The sequence below is a fragment of the Fringilla coelebs genome (assembly GCF_963513975.1).
Source record: "Fringilla coelebs genome assembly, chromosome: 2".
In the NCBI taxonomy this organism is placed as follows: domain Eukaryota; kingdom Metazoa; phylum Chordata; class Aves; order Passeriformes; family Fringillidae; genus Fringilla; species Fringilla coelebs.
In genome coordinates, this window is record NC_140029.1 from 70,531,029 (window position 1) to 70,543,619 (window position 12,591).

At 46.6% G+C, this 12,591-nt stretch overlaps 1 protein-coding gene across 1 annotated transcript in view; it reads left to right on the forward strand.

The window, feature by feature from the left end:
- Nucleotides 1–6,356, forward strand: part of FLT3 (fms related receptor tyrosine kinase 3) — a gene marked incomplete at both ends in the record, with an annotated part of 28,016 nt that extends 21,660 nt beyond the window's left edge. The window contains 8 exons of the mRNA XM_084201013.1: nt 1,538–1,691; nt 2,034–2,164; nt 2,544–2,668; nt 3,025–3,147; nt 3,803–3,914; nt 3,998–4,097; nt 5,455–5,560; nt 6,222–6,356. Of these exons, the coding sequence (XP_084057139.1) occupies nt 1,538–1,691; nt 2,034–2,164; nt 2,544–2,668; nt 3,025–3,147; nt 3,803–3,914; nt 3,998–4,097; nt 5,455–5,560; nt 6,222–6,356 (986 nt within the window). The remainder of the gene's footprint in view (nt 1–1,537; nt 1,692–2,033; nt 2,165–2,543; nt 2,669–3,024; nt 3,148–3,802; nt 3,915–3,997; nt 4,098–5,454; nt 5,561–6,221) is intronic.
- Nucleotides 6,357–12,591: the final 6,235 nt, after the last annotated feature.

Consider the following 12,591-nt stretch of genomic DNA (forward strand, 5'->3'; position numbering starts at 1 on the left):
ATGTGGCTCACCAATGAATGGCTAAAAATAGCTAAAAGATAGACAGAAAACAAAAGAAACTGAAAAATAACAGGGGTAGGAGGGACACACAAAAAAGGAAGGAGAGAAGTAAATAATGGAAAGAGGGGAAACCTTTTAGAGGACCAAATGTAAAAACAAAACTGAAGAGTGAAAAAAATAAGCTAAGGTGGGCTAAGATGAAAGTAGTGAGGTAGCATCATTGATTAATTAATGTGTGACTCATGTTATCATTGAGGTAATTTACACAGCTACTCTTGTCCCTGCTTCTCTGGCCAGTCCAATGGTGAACAAAAGGGGGTGAAGAAAGGCTAAAGAACAGATCCATCTGGGAAAATGCCAGGGTTTCACCCAGTGTAGGTCCATATCATGAACTGTAACACCTGACACTGAGAAGCTTGACAGATTTTCCATCGGGGCTATTTATTTGGTCAGAAAGACCAAGCAGAACAGTTAACTTTTGTTTCCTCTGTTTACATCAGTGGCAACACTCTCAGGCCCAGACATGTGAGTGGTAAGAGGAAGGCAGAGAAATAGATTGTTCTTAGTAGCTTTAGCTGATTTTAATATATACAGACTGCCACTGCCTTCTGGATCAGCGGGCAGGATGTGGTGGTGTAGGCAGGAGAGCTGCAGGGAAGACCTGCTTAGTCTGGTAGGGTAGGGCAGGAACACTTCCAGCCTTATCCAAGTGCCATTTTCAGCAGTTTTTACATGGTTCTCAAGACTTTCCCATCCATCCTCTGAGAGACTTTACAGCTTTTCCAGGATGCCCTACCTTGTTTGACAGTGGCCTTCTGACAGAAATATCCACAGATTCATGGGCAGTCTTTCTGGGCCAGAAGTAGTGGCAGAGTGAGGCTTGGCAGGGTGATGTGTGACCACTCTGAGCTCCTGCTGGCTGGTCATGGCTTTTATCCAAGCCTGCCTGGGCCAGGGACTGAATGCATTTTTCCTTTCTTGAGAAAGTGTCCTGACCAGGGCTCTACTTAAGACACCTCCCCTTGCAAGGGGTATCCCTCGTTTCGGTCCCCTCAGCAAAGCACTCTTGGATTTCTTGGGGAAAAATAAAAAGGATCTTCCCAGAGCATGAAGGTTGCACAGATAGATGAAAGGATGTAGGTCAAAGGACACAAATTCACACCATCCAGATAATTAGCAGGAGTCATCTTCTGCTTGAGCCCTGCATGGTTTAGAAAATATGCTGCATCCTTATAGCCTGCAATGTCCTCCTCACTGCCATTGGGATGGGCAAGGATTTTTGTTTCTATAAGGGATTTTCAATACAATGAGAGATGCATCACAAGGACAATGTTACACAGACTTTCCAAGGGACATTATAGTCAGTAAACAAATTCTCATTATGTGCCTATCAGTACAGCTTATCTACCTGGGAATGGAAGATGCTTGGGATGTTTTAACACAGATTAATCCTGAGAGAAAATGAAGCAGCATTAGGGCTTTAATGGGGAGGGTGCTATAAATAGCAGCAGGCTATTTACATTTCCATCTATTTCAGGACCAATCTACTTGATATTTGAATACTGTTGCTATGGTGACCTTCTGAACTACTTAAGGAGCAAGAGAGAAAAGTTTCACTGGACACTGACAGATATTTTTAAACAGCAAAACTTCAGCTTTTACCACAATATCCATCAGGACCAAAACTCTAGGTAAAGAATTTAGTAACAGTTTGATACTTATAAAAACTGCTATTGCTTTTTAAGCTGCATTCTCACCTGTGCTGTGTACACTGGTGAAATTATTGAATTCTTGAGAATGTGCCTCCACATACTTTAATAAGCAGTGCCTTGGGAGGAACTGAGATTTGATTCTCCTTATGGAGACTGCAGAAGACAAAAAACCCTCTTGTTTCTCTTCCCTGTTTTGAGAAGAGTCATGTCTGTGTCCAGGTTTTTAGTAGTAGCAATTATTCATGTTTTTCACTGCAAAAGAGTTTATGTGATTATGTGATGCACTGTGTGAAACCTTTGAAAATGTGTTGCCTTCTCCAGGACAGGGACTCACCTGAAGTACAGTGTGGACACAGCTCTGTGCAGAGGGGATGAATTTGAAACCATGCAAAGAAGTCAAAACAGAAATGTGATGCTGGGATCAGATGGGATTGTGCTGTTTTCTGATGAAGGTGAGAGATTAATTGATTATATCTTCAGGAATGCTGTTTTATTGTATTTTTATATTATTGATATGACCAGACTAGGTTCTGTGTCAAAAGAGGCCTCTTTCTGTCATGTTTCTCTTCAGCCCTGGCAGGAGTTTTGCTGGAGGAGTATTCAACAACACTTGAGATCAGAGGCTTATGTTTCTGCTCATGCTGTGAGCATAGTATTTGAATACAAAAATACTCACCTTTATTTTGTATCTGAGTGAAGGATAAAAAAGATGGATGCTCTTTGTGACGTTGCTCTTGGTAGGAGCATGTGAAAATCCTTTAAAACAGTCAGTGGAATTAACCAGAGTGAGGAAGTCCATGGAAAACTCATACTTTTGGTTATTTTTTACAGATAAAATTAAGGATGCAAACACACAGGTGGATGAAGAAGAGGATTTTAATGTGCTCACTTTTGAAGACCTTCTTTGCTTCTCTTATCAAGTTGCCAAAGGAATGGAATTCCTTGAGTCCAAATCGGTATGGTGAAGGGGAGCAAATTTTTCAGATAGAAAAGATGCTGAAAATAGGTCAGTTTATAACAGGCAGGTTGAGGAACAGAGCTGCTCAGTGGCAAGCCTGAACTATACCTTCTTCCCTGGTTTAACAGGGAAGACTGGGTTGCAGTTTTAGGCAGCACCCTGAGTAAGAAGCAACTGCACGGAACATTTGTGCCCGCTCTGTCCCTGTCTCCTTGCCACCAGCAGCCAGGGAGTGTCCAGCTTGGCCATCCACCAAACTGCTGAAGTGGAAGGAGGTGCCAGCTCAGAGGGCAGGGAACTGTCCACCCCTGGTACCAAATGGTGCAGAGCATTAATCCTTCCTTTCCTTCTAAGTGCATTCACAGAGACCTCGCTGCCCGGAACATTCTGGTGACCCATGGGAAAGTGGTGAAAATATGTGACTTTGGCCTTGCCAGAGATGTCATGAACGACTCCAACTACATTGTCAGGGGCAATGTAAGTTCATGAGGGCTCTCTGGTTTTCATATCATTGTAAGAATGATAAGGAACTAAGAAAGAAAAGTTTTAATTTTTTTAATTCCTTGTTAGCTTTGTGCATATCTCTGTGGGCAATGCAGAAATCTCAGTTTTTCCTTCCCTTGGCAAAAGCAAATTCTTAGATTATAATAAACTAAACAAGCTGGTTCTGTAAATGAGATGGTACCCGTGCTCTTTCTAAAGCACCCATTGATGGAAGCACTGGGAGTTGTTTACTGTTGTGGGCAATAACAGTGTAGGACAACAGCACATGTGTGGGGGTGTTCCAGATCCTCTGACTTTATGGAAAAGTTCAGTGTGGACATCTCCACCTGGGCCACTCTACTCTCGGAGTCAGAGGAAGGAAGGTGGCTCTTCCAGGACTGAGCTCATCTCTTCCTTAAATAGTCATCTGAAATGGATGAGGTGAACTGGCTCTTTGGAAGTGCCCATTTCTCTCTGCAATGGGAATGTCCGGGGATTGCTGACAGAGACACAGCTTTGCACACAGCAAACATGAATCGGTGGTGCTGGCAATGAGAAGCACAGTGAGCCACCCAGAAAGCCTGTGTCACACTCTGTGTCACAGCCTGTGTCACAGCCTGACCTGGCCTCCACGCCCCTGTCTGCACAGGCTCGGCTGCCAGTCAAATGGATGGCCCCTGAAAGCTTGTTCGAGAGGATGTACACCATGAAGAGCGACGTCTGGTCGTACGGAATACTGCTGTGGGAAATATTCTCCTTGGGTACGTCTTGCAGCGGGACAAAAGAGCAGTGCTTGGTTCTGGCAGCTTCTGAACTAACACACATTCTCTGATAATTTCCACAGGTGTAAATCCTTACCCCGGCATTCAGGTTGACACGAATTTCTACAAGTTAATACAAAGTGGATTTAAAATGGACCAACCGTATTATGCTACAAAAGATGTGTAAGTGTATTTCCAAGTGATGCAGAGCATGAGAATTTATACTTACTAGGTCACTGTTTGAATGACCTTTTATTTATTGTACACTATCTCTTACCCAAAATTAGTTGCAAAATGGGAGATCTTTCTCTAAATCTAACAAAGGCTGCCTGATCCTGCAGGTTTTGTTCTAAAACAAAAGTGATCAACACTAGAGGTTATGTGTCTTTGACACGACTAATTTATTATATTTATTTAGTTGTGCCTTCTTTCCCCAGGGAACTTCTTATTCTCAGACTACAGATATTTTTCCCTTTTTTTTTTCTTTTGCTTTTCTCTTTTTTCTTTTCTTTCGTTTTATTTTTTTCCCCCAAAAGCTATGTTTTCCATATTGACTAAATTTTTGGTGGGTTCTTTCCTGGACTTTATTATTTAATCAAGCTTTACCAGGTTTGTTTGAGTTCCAGGTGGCTAGGGATCCTCTCAGATAAAAACCCTGCCAAGGAAGAGTTGGGGGAAGCTAATTCTGTGCTCTCATCACATAAATTCCAGCCTGTGCCTCTGTGCCTGGGTGGAGTCTGCCTAGAGGTGGGCCCCAGGGAACACAAGAAGAGAAGGTGACAGAGAATTATGAGGTCTGGAACATGAAGGAAAGGGAAGGACTTTGGGTTGGCTGAGCTCTTCTGGGAAACATTTCATAGTGCTCTAGGGACAGGGTGCCTTGCTATGACACTGCACCGTTCTTATCCTCACCTCTTAAAGGCTGTAATGGCATTAAAAGTACTGGGGAATCTGACAGATTAACCCATGAAAGATTGCTCTGGGGAGTTTAAATATCAGGGAGCCTATTGTCCCAGTAATTTTGCAAGGGACTTCAGCAGTCAGGCACGGCACTGATGCCTAATGAGGCTGCAATACTTTTAACGTGGTGTTTAAATTTCAGAAACACTTTTTGGTATCAAATTACATTAAAACACTAGCTGTGGAAAGTTTACTTAAGACTACGTAGTCCACAAGGAGCAGGTTTAGTGCCTATGACAGACAGGCATTGTCTTCCTGACATTTCCTGTGTGGAAGCTGAAAAACAAAGTCATCCTGCCATATGTGGCAGCCAAGGCGAGATCCTGACCCTGAAACTACGAGGAAGATTTTACTAAGGACTCTGATAAATCCACTGTAAGGCAATTTCACCCTTTATCCTTAACTTTCTGCTTCTTTTCCTCTGATGCAACACTGTAATTCTGCCTCTTTCTATAAAATCATTCTGATCCCCACGATTCCCCATTCAAGTCCTGCAACTCCGCGCAGTCACTTACGGAGAATCCAAGAGCTAATGTGTGTTGTGTGCCATGTGTTGTGTGCCATGTCTTTCCTTCTGCAGCTATTGCCTGATGCAGTCCTGTTGGGCTCTTGACTCCAGGGAAAGACCTTCTTTTTCCTACCTGGTTTCCTCTCTGGCCTGTCAGCTGGCTGAGGCAGAAGGAGCAGTAAGTAAATACAGTGAGATGAAGGTGTGAACAATGTCTGGGTTCGGGTTTGGGTTCTTGTGGGGTTTATATGTAGCTCCACAGATCACAATGAGATGAGGGAGAGCCTCCTGCTTTCTATTGAAGTACACAACTCTATTATGGATACATTGCCCATGGATCCATACTAGAGCTTGGGGCTTATTTTTCTGCCATCAGAGAGAATCCTGACCTTCCTGATGAGGAAGGTTTTCTTCCTCCCACTGCCTGCACTGGGACTCTGGAAAGCTGAAGTCTCTCAGCCTGTGCTGAGGGAATGGGCTTCCCTTGTGCAGCAGCCAGTGCAGTCAGGTTTGGTGATGCTGCTAGGTGCCATGGGAGGGGAGCTGAGCCTGAGCCAGGGGGCTCTCATGAGGGATCACAGACAGAATGTTGTATGTCATTCTCAAAGGTCAAAATAATAAAGATGATCTGAGGAAGTCCTGTTCTGTCCATACCAGATGTTTATCTCCTCTTCAGGGAGGAGAAACAATTCCTTTCCAAATTACCAATTGCTACTTGGGTATCCACTCTGGACTAAACATATAATTTCTCCGTGCCTGCTTCATGGGGAGGAGAGCAGTTTTCCAAATACAATAAATAATAACAGAAGGTATCTTTTATTTCCTCTTCCCAATTCTAGGTTTACCATAATACTAAGAAAAACCTTGCTACACACCATTCCAGCATCAAAACTAAACCTCATGTAAGCAGGGATGAGGAATCTTTGCTGTCCCCAGTTGTTCTCCAGCATGAGGACCCTCAAGTTGAAAAATAATCTGAGTTGTGGATTTGATCTCAGTATTGCCATAAACTCTGTGTAGGATAAGTGTTTTATATCAGCTCTAAGAAAAGAAATTGTCACCAGCTGCTGCACTGTTTTTTTCTTGTGGACCAGTCCATATTTATGTGACTTTTTGAGAAGAAGGTGTAATTCATTTGTTTGAATTCAGCAAACACTTCTATAGCAAGACAGGGTTTCTTGCTGCCTCTCTCCAACTGAATATCTCTTTTCCTGGTGCTGTGTAGATAGTGCTGTGTAAATTAAATTATACTGTTCTTGCCACATTGCAAGCAAATATGAGAGAATCCACAGTAGTTTTAGTCAGTGATTACAAGCATTGACTGTGCAGCTAAAGAGAGCTGCTGTGATTTCCAGAAATGCTATTCACATCTTCATCTCCAGATGTCAGGGAGTGCTGGGAAAAAAACCCCATTGGAGTTACCAGTTTTAGATGTCCAAATTTTACAGTTCCATCAGTCTTGTTTTACAAGGAGCTCTTAGTTTGATTGAGTGTAACTGTCTTACCCTGACATCTCAGTGGTTGTGAAGTATGGGTGATGGGTGTTCAGGTGAGTTCAATTTATCAAGATTTAGTTACTCATGCGGCCTCTACTCAGCCAGGGTACATTCTGCAATTGCTGATGAGAATAGGCACTCACAGGAGGGATTCCTTTCTACCTAAAATTACCAGGAGGAGTGATATTTGGAGATAACCTTCTACCTCCCTGGTCTGGAAAATCCAGGTGGCAGTCTCCAGTTGGAAGTCTCACTTCAGCTGAGTTACAATTCAGGAGTGTGCTATCATCACTCCAAATCCACAGAATTCAGCCTGGGTGTATGAACAGTGCTGCACTAAAATGAAAGTATGCCTCTTTAGCTTTCTCACAGACTCCCAGGACAATACCCAGAGGCTTTATGTGTTTTCAGTATACTTAAAAAGACAGCTATTTTCACTATGAGGTATAGGAATTTCTAAATGCAACTTTCATCATGACTGATAGAATATATTTGTCTACATCACAGTGGATTAAGATGAGATTATATTGGTTAATAGTTTTTTCTCTTTTACATTTTACAAGGTGCTAAGTTCAGTTAGGATTTTTCAGAGGAAGATCTTATAAAACAATAACTTGCATAGAATATGCTATCACAGAAATTGAGCTGCTCTTTACTAACACTGTCTGAAAATAATGTTGTAATACAGTGATTATGATTTGTATATTTTTGTTAATGTTATTAATAATTATCAATGAATCGTCATTTTTTAAATCAGATACAAACTGCTGAAGAGCAATCCAGAGATATTAAGACAGAAATAAATTTTAACATTGCATTCTCTGCAAAATGTATATTATTTTTAACATACCCAGAACAGTTTGAAAGTGTTCATCTGCAAGATGTCACTGTTCAGCACTGGTAGCACACAGCCTGCTGTGGCTGGACAGTGGGAATTAAGCGTCTTGTGAAGACAAAAGTTTTCAGCCTTCAAATTTAAAGGAACCTAATGCTGAACTATTCGCTTCCAAGCCTGGCTGGCCCTAGAAACTAAGCAGATGTGAACTTGGCTCCAAGAGGAGCAGATGGGAATCCCATGTACTGAAAAACAAGCCAGGGAATTGTGTCACATGTTTATCCACAAGACTTGAAAAGAACTGGACATAGCTCATCTGGCCCCATCATCACTACTGAGCTGAGACTTGGGAATATAAAGGCAAGTAGAGAACCTTGGTGCAAGTACAACTTCTCATGATTCACACATGAAAAGCAGCTCAGGCAACACAGCACTCTGTGAGGAAGAGCAATCAGGAGAAAAACCCTCCTGTACGGGCTGAACATGTGGGGAATTGTGCATCTGCTTCTACACACAGAAAAGATGGATGGAACAAAGCTACAGGAGGTACTGAGTGGAAAATAATTTATTTTAGGACTTTCTTTTCCAGGATGCTTCCAACACAACTTAGCAAAGTGGTGGTCCATTATGAGGTTTGTGAAGAGCAACAGGCAGTGCTGGTTAGGGATCAGTTTTGTGATCTTTGAAGGGAAATGCCCACATTTCTCTCATTAGGATCCAGACCCCGAATCTGTGCCTCCAGAAGCATGTTGTCAGGAGAAAGTGGTGAATTGCCCCCTGTAGTGAATGGAGAGAGTTAAGCTTGTTTGAAGACATCCAGCAGAGATGCCTTTCGTCTAAGGTGGATGCCTTAAGTTAGGCACAGACTGACAAAGATTCAGTAATCATTAATCCGGGAAGAAGAGCAATAGAAGGGTTGAGGTAAATTAAAAGCTTTGAAGGGCAAAGGACATTTGAGCTCTCTCTCATAGCAGTAACAGAAATAAGAAGAAAGATAATTCAACAGCCCAAGCTGGAAGACGGGATGGCGCTAGAGAATCTGCCCGAATTTTCGTTCCCTTCTACCTGCAAGGGCGCACCTGGGAGCGGGCAGCCGTGTCCCGAGGAGCTCGGAGCTGTCCCCGCGGGATGCCCGGGCACCGGCGGCCCCGCTGGCCCCGCAGCCGGCACTAGGTGGAGCTCCGCCACCGCGGCTGCCGGGCGGGGACGGGGAGCAGGGCTGGAGCTCGGCAAGGGACCCGGCCAGCCGCGGGGTCTGGTCCAGAGCTACAGGAGACCCGGGGAGCAGGGATGGGCATGAGGGTGTCAGCCGAAACTCCACAGCCAAAAGCTCGTAGCACCGATGGGACAAACCCAGTACGAGCACAAACCGCTCCGCACCCCCTCCCCGCTCACCAACCGTGTCCCTCTGCCGCAGGCAGCAGGGACAAAAAAGGTGAGACACCCTTCTCTGTCCTGATCGAGAGAAACTGGAGGTGCTCCTCCAACGTGTCACGCTTTTGGGTTTGGGATACCTGGGATGGGCTCTGTGGGGTCCCTCTGAGAGAAGCTGGGACTAACCCTGTGTTAAACCAGAAGAGAAGAGCACAAGTGGCCCTGTCATGCATGCTAGGAGTGGCTTTCAGTCCACATCTTCATGGACAGCACTGTGAAGGGCAATGAAGAAATCCAAGCTCATGGTTGTTCCAAAGCTGTTTGCAGACAGGTTGTATTTTGAGAGTCAGAACTTCTGCTGGAAATTATTTCAGGGACAAAAAATCAAAGTGTACTGAAGATGAGGGGATCCCATGGAGCTGGATGCACCAAATCTCAGCTCTCTTCTCCCAGACACAGAATCGGATCGAGTGCTCAGTGGCTTTGGGCTCATTCTTCCCATTCTGCCACTTTCACTCCTGCATCAATGGCTAATTAATTAGACCATGCAAAGAAAAACACCTTTAAAAAAAAAAAAAAGGTACGAAAATACCCACCCAGATCAGTGGTTGAGAAGGTCTCAAATGGCTTCAGAAAGACATGGAACCTGAGCCCAGCTCCTTCTCCCCCTTGGTGAGCATCCCAGCACTATGGAATGGCCCAGCAGGTGGTCTGAGACCTGGGCTGGATTCATGCTTCCTGAAATGTTTTTTAATGAGAAAATAGTGCAGCTTCTGGGGATCCTGCCTTGTAGGTCACTGACGTTAAAATTTTTGTTTAAGGCTGCGCCAGAAATCTGATAGGGTAACACTCCTATGTGTGGGTGCCCTGGGGCACAATCTTGTTCAGATCTCAGTTGGAAAGGAATTCTGAAGACCTGCTTGTGGAGGGAGGTGGAAAAGTGGTGGTGCTTCTGTGGTTGCCTCCACAGAGGCACATGAAGACTGGTGTGGGAGCCAGTTCATTTGAACACTGCTTAGCTGGGATGAAAACAGACAGGAGATCCTGACAGCGACCCACTCCTGCTGCCATGGATTGCCTACACCTACTCACGATCCTTTGCACCACAGGTAAGCTTTGATACTTAGGTTTGGCTGCCCGGAGAAGCCTCTTTCCAGGTGCACTAGGGTTCCTCTCCCTCCTTGCTTTATGCATCCAGTGGCTGAAGAAAGCACAGAAATTAACTTCTAGTGACAGCCCTCCAGTCCCACCAGTGCCGTGACCGTCCCACCTACACAGGAGGCTCAGAGGCTTCAGATCATAAAATCAAAGAGAGGCCTAGCTCAAGTTTCCAAAATGCTTCTCTTGGAGAGGTAACTACGTGATGTGTACAGGGTTCTCCGTTGGAAAAGCCTCATGTGTGTAGCGTTGCCCTGGGTGAGGAGGGGCTGTGAAGCTCAGCTGAGGCAGGGCTGGGCTGGTCCCTGGGAGCTGAGTCATGGAGGAGAGCCTGGGGCAGGGGAGTGTGGGCCACAGCTGGGAAGATGGCTTTGGGTCTACCTGGCCCTACCTTCAGCTCCTTTTGGGGCTTCTTTTCAGAACAGAAACAAAATGTAGTGAGATTCCTTTTCCCTCTCAGAAACTAGAATAAAATAACTGGGGGCAAATGTGAGATGGTGGAGAGCAGTCAGGTACCAATTTCTCCTTGGAGCCAGAAGGACTAAGGTTTTGGATTGGTGGGTAAACATTTGTCTGAGGAGAAAGATGAGTCTTCTTCTGCCTTCCTACAGCCCCACTGTAAGGAAAGGTCCCATGTGGGAGCCTTGGCCTGCTCCCTGCCAGGCCAAAGAAGCCCTTGGCACTTCCCTGCTTTGGGCTCCTACCTTTGCTAGCACGAAATATTATCTACAAAGCACCAGGGCCAGTTGTGTACAATTATGATCTTGCAAACAGCAAACCATCTACGTGGGCCAGCAACACCCCATGTCTCTGCTCTCTGAAGGGGTTTGTAGGATTGAGCTTGCCATGGAGCACAAGGTTGAGGGACACAGTGGTATGGGGCAGCCAGCCCATAGTGTCGTGCCATGGAAGGGCTTGGAGCAGAGGGAATGGTGGAGAAAAGCCGACAAGACTAGCATGTGTTGTGGAGATGGGGACACCACACCCAAGGGGCATGCACCACCTCCCTGCTAAGGCTTCAGAGCTGGGAAATGTAGATTAATCAGTGAGGAAAGCAGTGAGTGCATCAGCCTTCAGATTGCCCCTGGGAGAGGGAGATAGCGCGGGGGCAGGCACGCTGGTGGCAAATGTGTGCAAACCATTTTACAGCTCAAATTCGGTGTTTTGCTTTGCACGGGAGACGGCACTCGTGTTAGTGTCGCCATCCCACCAGCTGGGCCGGGGCTTGCGGTTTCCCGGGGAGGGACGTGGCTCTGGGCGAGGACCGGGAGACCGGGGGGCAGCCTCCGCCTGGGTCTCCCGTGCCGGCCGTGCCCCGCCGCAGAGCCGGGAGCGTGAGGCTGTGGAGCACCGCCCTCCCGCTGCATCCCGTGGGGAGATAACAGCGGCACTGCGTGCTGCGGGGAGCGTCCGTGGGTGGGCGGGGGTGTCCTTGGCCGGCGGGGCGGCAACAGCCGAGCCCTGGGCTTCCCCTCCCGGGAGAGGGAGCGCTCCCGCCCCGCCCGGCCCGCGCCGTCGGGGCCGTCCTGCGGGTGCGCGCTGCCGGTGACTCACGGCTCCCGTGACCGGATCGGGCCCGGCCGGCCCGGGCGGGACATGTCAGCGGGGGCCGGGCACAAGCGCTCTGCGGGCAGCCGGGGCGCCCCGGTGCGGCCTTCTTCCTCTGTGACATTTAAAAAAGATAACAAAGTGAGGTAAAGTCAAGTAAAGAAAATTAATAGGATAAAATCCAACCAAGGCTATTTCCTTGGTCAGCAGAGGTGTGCCAGCCACTAGATCTGAGAGGCTGGGGAAGCCCTCACCTCTGTGGCTGCAGAAGCCTCTGGTGTATCATACGACTTTTTTTCTTTCTTCTCTGTTTACGTTCCAATTTTCTGAAGGAGAGCAGGGCCATGAGAACTCAGGCCCGGCAGCACCTGTGCAAAGAGGCAGGGCTGGCCGGGGCCGCAGGGCCGGCCCGTGGCGGTGCCTGTGCGTGGCGGCTGTGCCCCGGCCTGGCACCAGCTGCCACCTTCCCTCCCCGTCCGCTTTCTTCCCAGCAACGCGAATCCGCTCGGGAGCGAGCGTCCAGCATCTAACCCCCTTCTAAAGGCATGTGCTTAAACAAGACGAGTATCAACCCCACGATAAAAGTATTGGGTTATTCTGCAATGTAATCTACATCAAAGCCTCGGGGGCTGCCGGCTTGAAAAGATCCAAGATGTTTTCTGAGACCTTATCATGTCTGTGCTTAGGGGGAGTCATAAATTCCACAGGTCGGACTAACTAACACACGAATCCTCCTTCCCTTCTCTCTCTATGGCCGCCAAAGGGCTTTCAAGCGGGCTTTTTTTTTTTTTTCTTTAC